The following is a 15189-nucleotide window of genomic DNA, read 5'->3' as shown; positions in this document are numbered from 1 at the left end:
GGGGGGAGGGCAGAAACAGAGCAGAGAGATTCCGAAGAAGGCTCCACGGAGCCCAATGCAGGGCTCAGTCTCACGAACCATGAGATCATGACCTGTCAAGAGCCTGATGCTTAACAGACTGAGCCACTCAGGCACCCCTTACAAGTTCTTAAGTAGGAATATTCAATATCATAAAGACATCAATTCTTCATAAATGAATCTTTAACACATTTCCAAATAAAATACCCACGTTTATTTGCCGAAAAAGCCCAAATATTTCTAAAGGTCATATAGAAAAACAAACATAAAAGGCTACAAGTCTTTTAAAAAAGAGTAATCAATGAAGGTTAATCTTACCAGATACAGAAGTATATTATAATGCTTCAGAATTATAACAATTCAATACAAATGCATAAATACACAAGAAATAAGTGGAAAAAGTAAATAATAGTTTCCAGAAATACATCCAGAATGCATATGAAAATTCAGCATATAATAAAAACTGGCCTTTCAAATTAGTAAGAAAAAGATAGATTACTCAACAAATAGTGTTAGAATTGATTGGTCATTTGGAAAAACATTAAGTTGTAGCCATACATCACTATTCTAAAGTAAAACTATTGGAAAATAAATTCCAGATGCACCAAATATTTAACAACCTTAATATTCAAAATAAAACTACAGGGGCGCCTGGGTGGCGCAGTCGGTTAAGCGTCCGACTTCAGCCAGGTCACGATCTCGCGGTCCGGGAGTTCGAGCCCCGCGTCGGGCTCTGGGCTGATGGCTCAGAGCCTGGAGCCTGTTTCCGATTCTGTGTCTCCCTCTCTCTCTGCCCCTCCCCTGTTCATGCTCTGTCTCTCTCTGTCCCAAAAAAATAAATAAATGTTGAAAAAAAAATTAAAAAATAAAATAAAATAAAACTACATAAGTAATAAAAGGAAGCAAGCAAAAATTATTTTTAAATTTTGGCATGAAGAATAGCATTCTAAGAAAGAATCAATAACAGAGGACAAAAACTGTCCAAGCAATCTAAAATATTTGTATAACACAAAAATCATAAACATGAAAAAAATACAAGCTGAGAAAAATACCTGCAAATTACATGCCAAAGGGCTAACTTATTTTATACACAAAGATTTCTTTCAAATAAAAGGAAAAATAAACCTCAATGAATAGGCAAGAGACATATAAGTAGACTGTTCACATAAATACAAATGATCACAAATATATGAAAAGATTCTAAATCTCACTCATAAAGAAATGCAAACTTACAGAGTAAATAAAACTATCTCCAATTAATTTATTGGCAGAATATTTGTTTTATAATGCATGATGTTAGTATAAATACTGTGAAATAGAAACTTGCATATGCTGATGGTAGGAGTAGAAATTAGTACAAACTCTTTGAAGGCAACTTGTTAATAGTTATCAAAATTTAAAATGCACACATCCTTTGGCCTTGCAGTGCTATTAATACACATGCTTGCCAACTCAAGAGGGTAGTACAGGATGTTTATTTGATTTTAACAGCAAAAGTAACTAGAAAAAAATTCCCACTGTATTATTAGAGAGAATCCAGCTGTCAGGAGACTGAAACCACACCAGTAATTTCAATAGAAAAAAAATGACACAAAGAACTATTATTCAAATATTAAAGAATTGAAGAGACAAAAAGGGAGCCACAAATATCATGCAGAAAGCATCTACCACCACTCTTTTTGCTGATAAAGCAAAGGGAAGAGGTTTAATTACTAAAACTTGGAAGCTGGAAGCAGTGGCCCTAAGAAGCAGTGCTTCTGAGACAGTGTACCAGCAGCTGGTGGTGGATTGTTGAGGGGGTGTGATGAAGCTATTTCTGGCAACACTGGGAAAATTGCAAATGGAATTATCTGCTGCTGCTGGAACAAACAGCGGCTGCTTGGGTGAAAAAGATACACTCACAAGGAGAAGCAAACCAGAAACAGAAAACAAAAGGAGGGGCCCCTTGGTAGGTCAGTCAGTTAAGTGTCTGAGTCTTGGTCATGATCTCATGGTTTGTGAGTTCCAGCCCTATGTGGAGCTTTGCGCTGACAGTGCAGAGCCTGCTTGGGATTCTCTCTCTCTCTCTCTCTCTCTCTCTCTCTCTCTCTCCCTCTCCTCTATATGCCCCTCCCCTGCTTGCTCTCTGTATCTCTCTCAAAATAAATAAACTTAAAAAAAAGAAAACAAAAGGATAAACATATTCCTTAACTTTGCTCCTGCCTTCCAATCTCCCTCTAACACGTGCTATTGACAGATTCTAACAGGAAGCCAGCTGGCTTCTTGAAAAAAACTGGTTTGCAGAGCCCCAGCCCAGCATTACAAAGCAGAATATATAGAAGGGTGGAGTTGAAGATGAGACACAATATATTAAATAGCACATCCATTAGCAGTATTTTGGTGTATTCAAATAATGAAATATAATTATAGCCACTAAAATTAATAAGGTACATATCTACATATTGACATGAAAGGCCTTCATAATATATGATACTAATAAGTAAAAAAAAAAGTAGGATATAGGGTAATAAAAATGCTCTACCATATGCATTAAAATAATATAAAAATATATAAATATTAAAAATATATACATGTATATATAATGTTTACATATATATGTAAAATATATAAACATTAAAAATATATACAAGGAAAATGTTTTTCATGATAGTTACTTTTGAGGATAAAATTAGGAGTATGGGTTGGGGGAAGACTCAACTTTTCAATAATTTTTTGTGCCTGATGCATATGTTATTACATAATAACTTTTAAAAGACACCTACTCACCAAAATTCCCACAAATTGTGTAATATTTGTTCACCTTCCTTCTTTTATCACCTGCATGCTAGGCATTAGAGATACAAAGACATATGAAGGGTAACCACTTATCTCCAGATATTTATCTAATAAGAACCATAAACGTAAGGCACATTTTTATGATTTTCCAGGTCAGAGACATGGAAGACATTACTTCATACTGGAGAAGCCAGGAGAGTCTTTGCAGAGATTCAAGTCACTGACACTGGAATGATAAGAATAAATAGAGCAAGATAGATGGGAACTCCAAGAGGAAACATGAGCTAAGGCATAAAAGTATGGTGAGGAGCATGATGTTATAACTCAAGGAATAATTTTCTCCCAGCATAGGAACTCTCCAGCTCTATTCTACAGAGACCATATAAAGGTAGAGTGTTAACTAGATTGCTAGGTAACATTGTTCATGATAACAATGATCCCTGACTGAGGAGTTGCATATGAACCAAGAGAAAGTATAGATGATATACAAATACCTAATGGAGAGCCACTGAAATGGACTTTCCTGACCAAAGTGACTCTTTTTTTATCATTATAAATTTTTTATTGACATACAGGTGACACAGTTTGGAGATTCCTCAAAAAATTAAAAATAGAAATAGCATAGATACAGTAATTGCACTATGGGTATTTATTCAAAAAAACAAAAACATGAATTCAACAAGATATAGGAACTCCTATGTTTACTGCAGTATTATTTGTAATGGCCAAGATATGGAAACTACAATGACTCTTGTGACTGAGAAGTTCCTTGCAGAAAACTTAGCAACAGTGTCTATGGGATTTTTTATAAGAGCTTTTGGTTTCTGCAGGGTATGACACTTTTAAGCCAGGACAATTCCACACCTGCCCTATGTGATTCTCATTACCTTGAACCTGAACTATGCTGGGGGTAAAGAGGATTGTGCTGCTGCTTAGGCAGCTGTGAAAACCACTGGCACAGAAGGGGAACATCTGACACTGCCCTTCTGGAAGATTACAGTTCTCTCCTACCCTTTGGAGCACATATGCCAAATATGGTCATCTGAATGCTTCACTGAACCTAGGAACTCCTCCTGTCCCCCTGAACAGTATTGCAGATAGGTTTTAAGAATGTCAATCAAAGCATTTTAGCTGTAATGGGGAGTTATATCAATGGAAATGTTAAGTCTAGAACATGAGAGACAGATTTTAGCCAAAGCGTGAAATTTTTAAATGCCAGAGACTGAAGAAAATGGATTGTAATCTAAGTTTTGGAAGAAAGTACAACTCTGACAGCTTTTGTGTGGAGAGTTAACATGATCAGATTCCTTTTCAAAACATCATATTTTTAAAAAGGAATCTGGTCCATACTATATGTCAGAAGGAACTCCAGAGATCAGTTCAGTGAAAAGTGACAGAGGACCAATCTAGGTGGCGGAGGGTAAAAGAGGACTAATGCAGGAGGTATTTCTGAGATAGACTGCCTAGAACAAAGCAGTAGCCTGAGATGTGAGGGACAATATAGTGTGCCAGCTAGCGGAGATCTGATTTGCAATGCATTGCAGTTTACTTCACGGTCTCCTGCCTGAACCCCCAGTCACGATTTGAGCTCAAGTTTAGGTTGCCATTGCTTAATTTCTAAAGGTCACTCAAGATTTTCTGACAAAAAGTACAAGTACATAGACATTGTTGTAACAGCAGTAAGAAAAAATAATAATAAATGCTTGTTTTTTCAAAAAGACATACATCTTTTCTCCTTTGGGATTAAAAAAAAAGCAACTTCTACACTGAAAAATAAAGTTGAGTAAATAATTTTCTAATACTTCTTCTCCTAAATTACCAAGTAGCATTTTCCACAGGGACTATTATGGATTATACACACACAGAGACATATATAAACATTCAACCATCTTTCCCACCTTTTATTCCTTCTTGGAATATCCATTGTCATCATTTAGCTCTATTTTTCAACCTTGTCTTCTTGTATACATTACACTACACAGTCTGCTTCTCTATCTTCTCCACTGACAGGCCACCCTTTTTCTTACTGCACTCCTAGGATTTGAATGCTTTAAAACTTTAAAATGGAGCAATAGTCACTTTTCCAGATAAATATATGTCTTGAAACTCCTTTCATCTTTAGTTTAGCCACTATAAAACTAAGAATCTCTCAAATTACAGGAAATGCCCTTGAAATGTTAGGAATGATGACATGGTTTTTTCAGGTTTTCTGTAAATGTACATCGTAAAATGGAAAAAAAAAAGCAAGGAAAATATTCACTTAGGAGTACTATCTTGTTTCTAAATTCCTTGAAGTGTCTCTAGTCCTCTTTTGAGTGCCATTTTTTTCCTTCTACATCCTCCTATGTTGAAACAAGCAAGATGTACTTATAAATATCTTGTGAACCTGAAATACTTTTGTTACTGGAACAAAAACAATGAAAAAAAAAACTTTTGTTAAAGCACTGAAATTCTTTCTCCCATATAAACCAGTAGTTAAAATGAAAAAGCATTTTTGAACTTGTCCTTTCCCAGAATAAGCCTAATAAGCATGAAGAAAATAGAAGCAAAGCTATTAACCCAAACAAAGATAGGTAACTAGACCATACTCTAATGGTAAGTGTAAAAGGGGCTTCCTCCAAACAAATGCTAAAGGACAGCTCCCTGACTTCTATTAAAAACAAATTTAAGACATATTTCTTCCCTTTGTCTCTTCAGGATATCAACTTCTAATAATAACAGGGTATGTGTTTACCTAGACCCAGATGCTATTTCACCCAGGTGGTAAAACTACTATAGATTTTGTTAACTGTAAGTTTTTAAAACAATTCTCATCCAGAATAAGAAATGGCAAGATGTTTTTTGCTTTTGAGAACAATCATCTCTTTCCAAGGGTTAGCAAGCTGTGAAGAATCCTGAGACACAAGTCAAAAAGACTATAGAAGGAGAAAACTGGAAAGTTTCAAAGAAAAAACGTGTAAGTGATTTAAGAAGCTTAACTACTTGGAGTGCCTGTGAGCCTGGATTTCAGTTAAGGAGACAGCACTGGAGGGTTGTTTAAAGATGCATGGCATATTCTCTCCCTTAAATTAAGAGTGCCTCTAAGTAGTCAAAATGGCAAAATGCAACAATGCAAATACATCATTCAACTGGTAAAATGTAGATGGCATTTCAGGGTGGTGGGTAGGAGGAAACGGTACTGCTACTGACTCTGTTGTTGTTTTGAGAAAATTCACTGTACGAATGATACTATGAAGATTCTCTACCACTTGCCAACTGTGTGAACCTTGGTATGAAACCCAAGCCTCACTATCCTTCACTGTAAAGTGGACCATGTATTAGTTTTCTATTGTTGCTGAAACAAATTACCACAAACATGTCAACTTAAATCACAAATTTATGATCTTACAGCTTTAGAAGTCAGAAGCCTGAAAGAGATCTATGTTAAAATCAAGTTGTCAGCAGGGCTGCATTCCTTTTGGCAGCTCTAAGGGAGACTCTGTTGCTTTGCTTGTCCAGCTTCTAGAGGCTGCCCAAATTCCGTGGTTCACGTCCCCTTTCCATCTTCAAAGCCAACAATGGGTAATTGAGCCTTTCTCACTCTGAATCTCACTGACTCTGAGTCACACAGCTCCCTCTTTCACTTACAAGGACCCTTTTGATTACAGTGGGCTCAATGCAAAATCCAGAATCTTCTCCCATTGCAAGGTCAGCTGATTAGCAGCCTTAATTCCATCTGCAACCTTAATTCCTCTTGCCATGCAGCACAGTTAATTCACAGATTCCAGGGATCAGGATATGCACATCATTGGGGCCATTATTCTGCCTTCTACAGACCTCATAAGGATCTTGTGAGAAATAAATGAGATAACATAACATGCAAAGTGCTTACCCACTGCCTATAAAAAGCCTTCAAATACTACTCACATATAAAATTTACATATAAGGTAAACATGACTCACTAAATGTAACCTAACTAACAGCTGGATTTTTTTTTCTAGTTTTATTAAGAAATATTTAACATATATCAGTGTATAAGTTTAAGGTATATAGCATAATTGTTTGATTTACATATACTGTGAAATGATTATAATAGGTTTAGTTAACATCCATCATCTCATACAGATATAAAAAGGAAATGGATAAAAAATTATCCTTGTGATGAGAACTCTTATGATCTACTCTCTTAACTTCTCTATACAGCATATAGCAGTGTTAACTATAGCCATCAGGTTGTACATCACATCCCTAGTGCTTATTTATCTTGTAACTGGAAGTTTGTACCTTTTGACCACCTTCCCCCAATTTATCCTTCCTTCCCCCCCCCCCCCCGCCCACCACCCGACCCTCTGGTAACCATAAATCTGATCTCTATGAAGTTTTTTTTTTTTTTTTGAGATTCTACATGTAATGAGATCATACAGTATTTGTCTTTGTATGTGGCTTATTTCACATAATGTCTTCATCCATATTGTTGCAAAGGGTGGGCTTCTCTTGTTTTTTATGGATGAATAATATTCACTTGTATATATACCACAACTTCTTTATCCATTCAGGCATCAATGAACACTTAGGTTGTTTCCATGTCTTGCCTATTGTAAATAATGTTTCTATGAAAATAGGGTGCAGACAACTCTTTAACATTTTAATTACCTTTGGATATATTTCCAGAAGTGGAATTGCTGGATCATATGGTAGTTGTATTCACCATACTGTTTTCTGTAGTAGCTGTACTAATTTACAATCCTATCAACAGTGCACAGAGGTTCCCTTTTCTCCAAATCCACACCAGCATTTGTTATCTCTTATCTTTTTTGATAATGACCATTCTAAAAGGCATGAGGTGATATTGAGGTTTTAATTTGCATTTCCCTATTGACTAGTGATTATAAGCATCTTTTCACATACCTGTTGGCCTTTTGTATACTTTCCATGGAGAAATGTCTATTTAGGTCCTTTGCCTATTTTATAATTCAATTATTATTATTTTTTTGCTACTGAGCTGTATGAGTTATTTATATACTTTAAATATTAACCCCTTATCAGATACATAGTTTGCAAATGTTTTTTACCATTGTGTAGGTTGTCTTTTCACTTTGATGGTGCTTTCTTCTGCAGTGTAGAACTTTTTTAGTTTGATACAGTCCCACTTTTTTGTTGTTGTTGTTGCCTGTGCTTTAGGTGTCATATCTAAAAACGCATTCCAAAACCTATGTCAAAGAATTTTTCTACGTTTTTTTTATAGGAGCTTCATAGCTTCAGGTCTTATATTTCAGTCTCTAATCCATTTTGAGTTAATATTTGTGAATATTGTAAGATAAGGGTCAAGTTTCATTGTTTTATTTTTGAATATACAGTTTTCTCAGCATGATTTATTGAGGAGACTGTCTTTTCTTAATTGAGTGTTCTTGGTTCCCTTGTCAAATACTAGTTGACTGTATTAGGTTTACTTCTGGACTTTCAATTCTGTTCCAATGACTATTTGTTTTTGTACCAGTACTATACAGTACTGCCTGAATGAGTATAGCATTGTAGTATCCTGCTTTGTTCTTCTTTCTCACAGTATTTTTGGATATTTGGAGTCTTTTGTGTTTCTATTTTTAGGAGTGTTTTTTTCTTTTTCTGTAAGAAATGCCCCTGGAATTGTGGTACGGGTTGCATCAAATCCATACAAATTTTGGTAGTATTGGCATTTTAATAATATCAACTCTTCCAATCCATGAACACAAGATAACTTTCCATTTATTTATGTCTTCTTTGATTTCTTTCACTAATATCCCAATAACTTTCAGACTAGAAATCTTTCACCCCCTTGGTTAAATTTATTCCTAAGTATTTTATTGTTTTTGATACTATTTAAGAGGGATTGATTTCTTTATTTCATTTTCAGAAAATTCATTGTTAGTGTATAGAAACACTGATTTTTGTATGTTAATTTTGCATCCTGCAACTTTACTGAGTTCCTTGATTAGTTCTAACAGTTTTTTTGGTTGAGTCTTGGGTTTTCTATATATAAAATCATGTCATCTGCAAATGGAGACAATTTTAGCTGGATTTTTTTAAGGTCCTTAACTGAACCTTCCTATTTATGCTTATTGCAGTTTGAATCATTCCCATTTATATCTTCTTTATAACTCAGATTTAGTCAAATTATCAATTGAAAGCATATTCACATGTGCTTTCATGAGATCATTGTTTCAGCAGAGACAGAGTTTGCTAAGGGAAGTTGTCTATTTGCTAGAGTTAGCACAAAGACCGAGTTACTAAGCAAGCAGGACACATCTCCAAAGAGAAGTCATAGACATAGAACATCAACTAGGAACCTCTGAAGGGAAAACTGTGCTCCACAGCTTTCCATTATGCTCTATTCAGTTCTGAGATCAAATTGCTACTGATTTTTCATCTTTTTATCACTTCACACAAGTTAAGTGTCCTTTGGAGACACTACAGAGGGTAGCACATATCTCATCCCATTGATTCTAAATTAATTTGATTGTTTAGCAGCTACTGTGCTTCCTAGGCTGCTAAAGAAATTATCTTAGGGTGATTTTTTTTTTTCTTTTGTATAAATAAAACCTGTCCAGTAGAAGCTGTGGATTTTGCAAAATTACATTCAATATTTAGTTAATATATGTGAATATAATGTTAATATGTGAACATGTATAGTTATAGTCTATATATATTATATATATAGTATATATATATTATATTATATATATAATATGTGAATATATAAAGTTAACATGTGACTATAATTCACATAGAAATTCAAAACATTGACTACATTCAAGACTTTTTTCACAATAATAATAAAAACATATAAAAGTAACATATTTAGGAATTAGTTTGATTTAACATAAAGACTTTGTCTAACACTATTCAAGACATAAATATACCTCTTCAAAAGGTTGTCAACTGCTGCCATCTTTTCCCCTAAAGACTATAATTATTAATTTTAAAAAACCGATGTGAAAAAGTTAACTATCACAGGAAGATAAAAGATAGACAGGTTAACTTTTTCAAATCATACAGCAAACTTACCCAATGAATATTAAAAAAACAAAACAAATGCTTTATTGAAGTTGAAAAATACCAAGATTATTATCTTTGTTATCTAGAAGATTTTTTTTAATCTCGACTATCACTAGGACTGTTCTATATTATTAGTCAGTATATTGATAATCAAATATAGATATATGAATTTTATAGCTATGACAATAAGCCTTGAGAAAACGTTCTGGGTGTAGACTGACTATATAAAATAAGAAAATGCTGTCAATCGTATAAACTTCAAAATATTTAACTCTACTTTATAATTCCTATCATATAAATCAAACACTACAAAATAAAAACAAAATTAAATAGGAATACATTTCAGAGGAAGAATAATGGAAATTATCTCTTTTCTTTCCTTGAAAATTTTAATCAGAATTCTCCTAGTGAAAACTAAGTATTAAGTAGCTCACAAAGGGCAGGGCTGTAAGACTGACTCTGGGTAAGCACAAGAAGACCTGCCAGAAACAGGGGGTTTGATCACTGGTGAGCCATGTGATCTTTCCATGCCTTTATTTTCTTTTTTCTTTAAAAGTATTTCTTACCTGAAGTTCTGAAAGTTCATAAAGATCCTAACCTTACGAATAATATACTTGAAATCTAGAGGATTGAAATGACTTCAGGGGGACAAAGTGCCCCATTTCTTTTTTTTTTTTTAAGTTCATTCTATTAATTTTGAGAGACAGAGAGATAATCCCAAACAGGCTCTGCACTATCAGCACAGGGTCCGATGCAGGGCTGGAACCGTGAGATCAGAAATCGAGTCAGGCGCTTAACCAACTGCGCCACCCAGGCACCCCAGAAGTGCCCCATTTCTTATATATGGGGTTAAGTAGCACTGAAAACTATGACCAACTGTTGATGTATTCCTTACTCACTTGGTAAACTGCGAAGTGGAGGAGGCGGTACATTGTTTATAGCTATCATATGAGACAAAATAGCTGATGGGAGAGAAGGAAGAGGCATCCTGATGGCTCCAAGGCAGCTGGTCAGAGGCTACTGGAGAGGCAAATGATCCTTCTTTGCCTTGAAGCATCATAAAGCAGAATCCTCAAGGTACTCTTTGATAGGCTGAGTACTATGGAATCTTCATGTTCACAGTTCTTATACAGTGCACACCATTTCCAAGAGTTAAATATAGACCAGAAAGAACTATATCCTAATCCTAGTCCAGTGTAATTTATGAAGGGGGTTTTGTTATCTATAAAGAGTAGTAAGAATGAAAAAGGAAATTCTACAAGGCAGATACAGGAAAATCAACAGCACATGAGTCCAGATTAGGTGAAATAATTCATTTCATTAGTCACCCATAGTCCAGAAAACTTTTTTCTACCTCCTAAATGTTTACATTGGGTATTAGATACCTTATTTGTAGTACCAGCAACAGGCTATTTATACTGATCTCCATGGCTACATACACAGGGTAAAATATCTCTTCTAATTATACACCAATAAACTTACCCCTGCTTATATGCAACCATATTCTACTGTAGTGTGACATATGTTTTGGTTATTTTCTGTTGCTTCAAAATAATGAGGGCTCATTACAAAGACTAGGGTTTAGAGTCTTAATTAATGTATCTTTTGATCTGTGTTATCTCTCAAGCCTTTAAAAATATTTTCCTGGTTGGCACAAAAAGAGACACTCAGATCAATGGAGCAGAATAGAAAACCCAGAAATGGACCCACAAACATATGGCCAACTAATCTTTGACAAAGCAGGAAAGAATATCCAATGGAATAAAGGAAGTCTCTTCAGCAAGTGGTGCTGGGAAAACTGGACAGCGACATGCAGAATAAACCTGGACCACTTTCTTACACCATACACAAAGATAAACTCAAAATGGATGAACAACCTAAATGTAAGACAGGAAGCCATAAAAATTCCCAAGGAGAAAGCAGGATAAAACCTCTTTGACTTGGCCACAGCAATTTCTTACTCAACACGTCTCCAGAGGCAAGAGAAACAAAAGCAAAAATGAACTATTGCGACCTCATCAAAATAAAAGTTTCTGCACAGCGAAGGAAACAATCAGCAAAACTAAAAGGCAACCAACAGAATGGGAGAAGATATTTGCAAATGACATATCACATAAAGGGTTAGTACCCAAAAATCTACAAAGAATTTATCAAACTCAACACCCAAAAAGCAAATAATCCAGTGAAGAAATGGGCAAAAGACATGAATAGACACTTCTCCAAAGAAGACATCCAGATGGCCAACAAACACATGAAAAAATGCTCAACATCACTCATCATCAGGGAAATACAAATCAAAACCACAGTGAGATACCACCTCACACCTGTCAGAATGGCTAACATTAACAACTCAGACAACAACAGATGTTGGCGAGGATGCGGAGAAAGAGGATCTCTTTTGCACTGCTGGTGGGAATGCAAACTGGTGCAGCCACTCTGGAAAACGGTATGGAGGTTCCTCAAAAATTAAAAATAGAACTATGACCCAGCAATTGCACTACTAGGTATTTATCCAAGGGATACAGGTATGCTGTTTCAAAGGGGCACATGCCAATGTTTATAGCAGCACTATCAACAATAGCCCAAGTAAGGAAAGAGCACAAATGTCCATCGATGGATGAATGGATAAAGAAGATGTGGTCTATATATACAATAGAGTATTACTCGACAATCAGAATGAAATCTTGCCATTTGCAACTACGTGGATGGAACTAGAGGGTATTATGCTAAGAGAAATTAGTCAGAGAAAGACAAATGTCATATGACTTCACTCATAGGAGAACTTTAAGATACAAAACAGATGAACATAAGACAAGGGAAGCAAAAATAATATAAAAACAGGGAGGGGGACAAAACAGAAGAGACTCTTAAATATGGAGAACAGAGGGTTACTGGAGGGGTGTGGGAGTGGGGGGTGGGCTAAATGGGCATTAAGGAATCTACTCCTGAAATCACTGTTGAATATATGATAACTAACTTGAATGTAAATTTTTAAAAATAAATTAAAAAAAAATTTCCTAGTGTCATAACTGTAATAAATAATACTCAAAGGACTGTGACTGATGCCTGAGCCTGACCACTAGAACGGTAACAATTTATTGATCAATTTCATCTAGAAAACATTAATAACTAGAATTGAAAACTTTAGTTGGACTATAAAAGTAACACATTTATGTTGCAACAGTTCCTATTAAATTGTATCTGCACTAAATCAATCAATCAATAGTATCTGTGTAATAAATTTCACCACAACTTTTCAATTTAATATATTTTCCTGTCCCCAGTTTTATAAACTCTGGACTCAGTGTAGACTCAAATCTGTTGAGTCTTACCATTGCTTTTCATTTTTATTTCTTATATACTAGTCAGATACCTTTACCTGCATAGGTCCTATCACAGAATTGTACCTTGACATCCCTACCATACCACCTTCGTAATCCCTACAGCCTTCATTTGACAGACTCCTAGATCTATTCTCTTCTCATCCTCACAGTTAAAACTCAAAGAACCAAGGATCGGTTATAAAAGTTAATTACAAATTACTTTTGCATTTTTCATGTATTTTGAACAGATGGGTCTCTATTAGATGATTTTTTCCCTTTGACAAATTGTTTTGATCAAATGAATCAAAGAAGTTTTCGAAGTCCCAAAGTTTCATAATGATCAATTTCCTCTCTGATTCCAATTTTATCAGTTCTTATTTTTATTTATTTCCTAGGTTTTTTTCCCCTTCTTTTCTAAATTTTCACCTTTTCTTTTTTCTTTTCTATATTTCCTATATAGAAAACACATATAATGAAACCTACATATCATAGTAATTTCACATCAAACTCAATCTTGCTTGAAAATTATTTTAAAAATATGAAAAATTGACAATACAAGTAAGTAAGAACATCAAGAGAAAACAGCAAAACAATTTTAAAAGCTCACTTAATTTTATCTGAGTTTCTATAATTTTCATGGTTTTGTGTATTTTCTAATATCTGCTGGTATATGTCAGGAAAGCATCCATCATATCACAAATTCAGCTCCTCCAAATGTTTCCTTTTCTTTTTTTTAAGTTTATTTATTTATTTTAAGAGAGACAGAGAAAGCGTGAGCAGGGGAGGGGCAGAGGGAGAAGGAAAGAGAGATAATTTCAAGCAGGCTCCAGGCTGCCAGCACAGAGCTTGACACAGGGCTCAACTCACAAACCTGTGAGATCACGACCTGAGCCGAAACCTACAGTCAGACACTTAACTGACTGAGCCACCCAGGCACCTCTCCTCCAAATGTTTTCAATTAGTCTTTCCAAGGTATTCTGAACCCACTTCCGATTCATTCTAAGAACAATAACATAATCACATAATCACATGATTTTTGTTGATAGAAAGATATATTAACTTGTCAATGCCTGCATATTCTCTATAAATCTAATCACTTCTCAAACACTTATTTATAAAATTATTCTGGGCAAGTCACTTAATCTGCCTTAGTTTCAATATCTTAATCTATACATATAATGCAATCATATATATATTGATATTAACATCAATACAAACATTACAATACATACATACAGACAGACTATATATATAATCACAATGCATCATACAAACATGAAGATTAAATTACAAATGAATCTAAAGATCCTAGCATAGTTTCTAAATATATTAATCATTCAATTATAATTTTGTTAGTAATAATAATATTAATATTGCTGAGGTAAACCTTGAAAAATTCACATGTATTAAATACTTTTTAAATACTTTGAATAGTTTTTTTAATATTTATTTTGAGAGAGGAGACAGAGGGAGGGCAGAGGGGGAGAGAGAGGATTCCAAGCTGACAGCTCAGAGCCCAATGCAGGGCTCCATCCAATGAACCACAAGATCATGACTTGAGCCGAAATCAAGTGTCTGATGCTTAACCGACTGAGCCACCCAGGCGTCCCTAAATACTTTTTATTAATGTAATAAGAAATCCTTTTACATGGGTTCCACTCACTCCTGCGACATAGTCAGGAGGAGTATATTACAGATTTATTGTCCAATATATACCTTAGGTATTGCTTCTGTATCACAAAAAACAGTAATAATAACCAAATTTACCATGAAAATTTTCTATACACTACGAACATTTCCAAATAAATTAATTCCAAAAATATTGTTTCAATTAAAATTTTAAAAATTGTTTTAATTCACATATTTGTATTTAAAAATATAATTCTCAATTATAATTGCATTGTGTGGTGACAGATAGTAGCTACACTTATGATGAACATATAGAGATATTGAATCACTATGTTATACACCTAAAACTAAAACTAAAACGTTGTGTGTCAACTATACTTCAGTAAAAAAAGTTTAATAAATTGAAAATATATATAATTATCAAAACATTCGT

General features: G+C 34.5%; 1 protein-coding gene across 6 annotated transcripts in view; it reads right to left on the bottom strand.

Annotated features, from left to right (window-relative positions):
- Positions 1–15189, bottom strand: part of CNBD1 (cyclic nucleotide binding domain containing 1) — a 511584-nt gene that overhangs the window by 458093 nt on the left and 38302 nt on the right. For 2 of the 6 annotated variants that reach the window (XM_047842484.1, XM_047842478.1), the window contains exon 1: positions 10704–10814. The exons of 3 other annotated variants lie outside the window; for them this stretch is intronic. In XM_047842484.1, the coding sequence (XP_047698440.1) occupies positions 10704–10791 (88 nt within the window). In that variant the 5' untranslated portion in view covers positions 10792–10814. Of the gene's footprint in view, positions 1–10703; positions 10815–15189 lie in introns of those variants that run through there. One more of the 6 variants, XM_047842479.1, reaches the window with a different exon arrangement.

The sequence above is a fragment of the Prionailurus viverrinus genome, chromosome F2 (assembly GCF_022837055.1).
Source record: "Prionailurus viverrinus isolate Anna chromosome F2, UM_Priviv_1.0, whole genome shotgun sequence".
Classification (NCBI taxonomy): Eukaryota; Metazoa; Chordata; class Mammalia; order Carnivora; family Felidae; genus Prionailurus; species Prionailurus viverrinus.
Note: the sequence above shows the minus strand (reverse complement) of the source record. Positions and strands in the feature narration are given on the sequence as shown.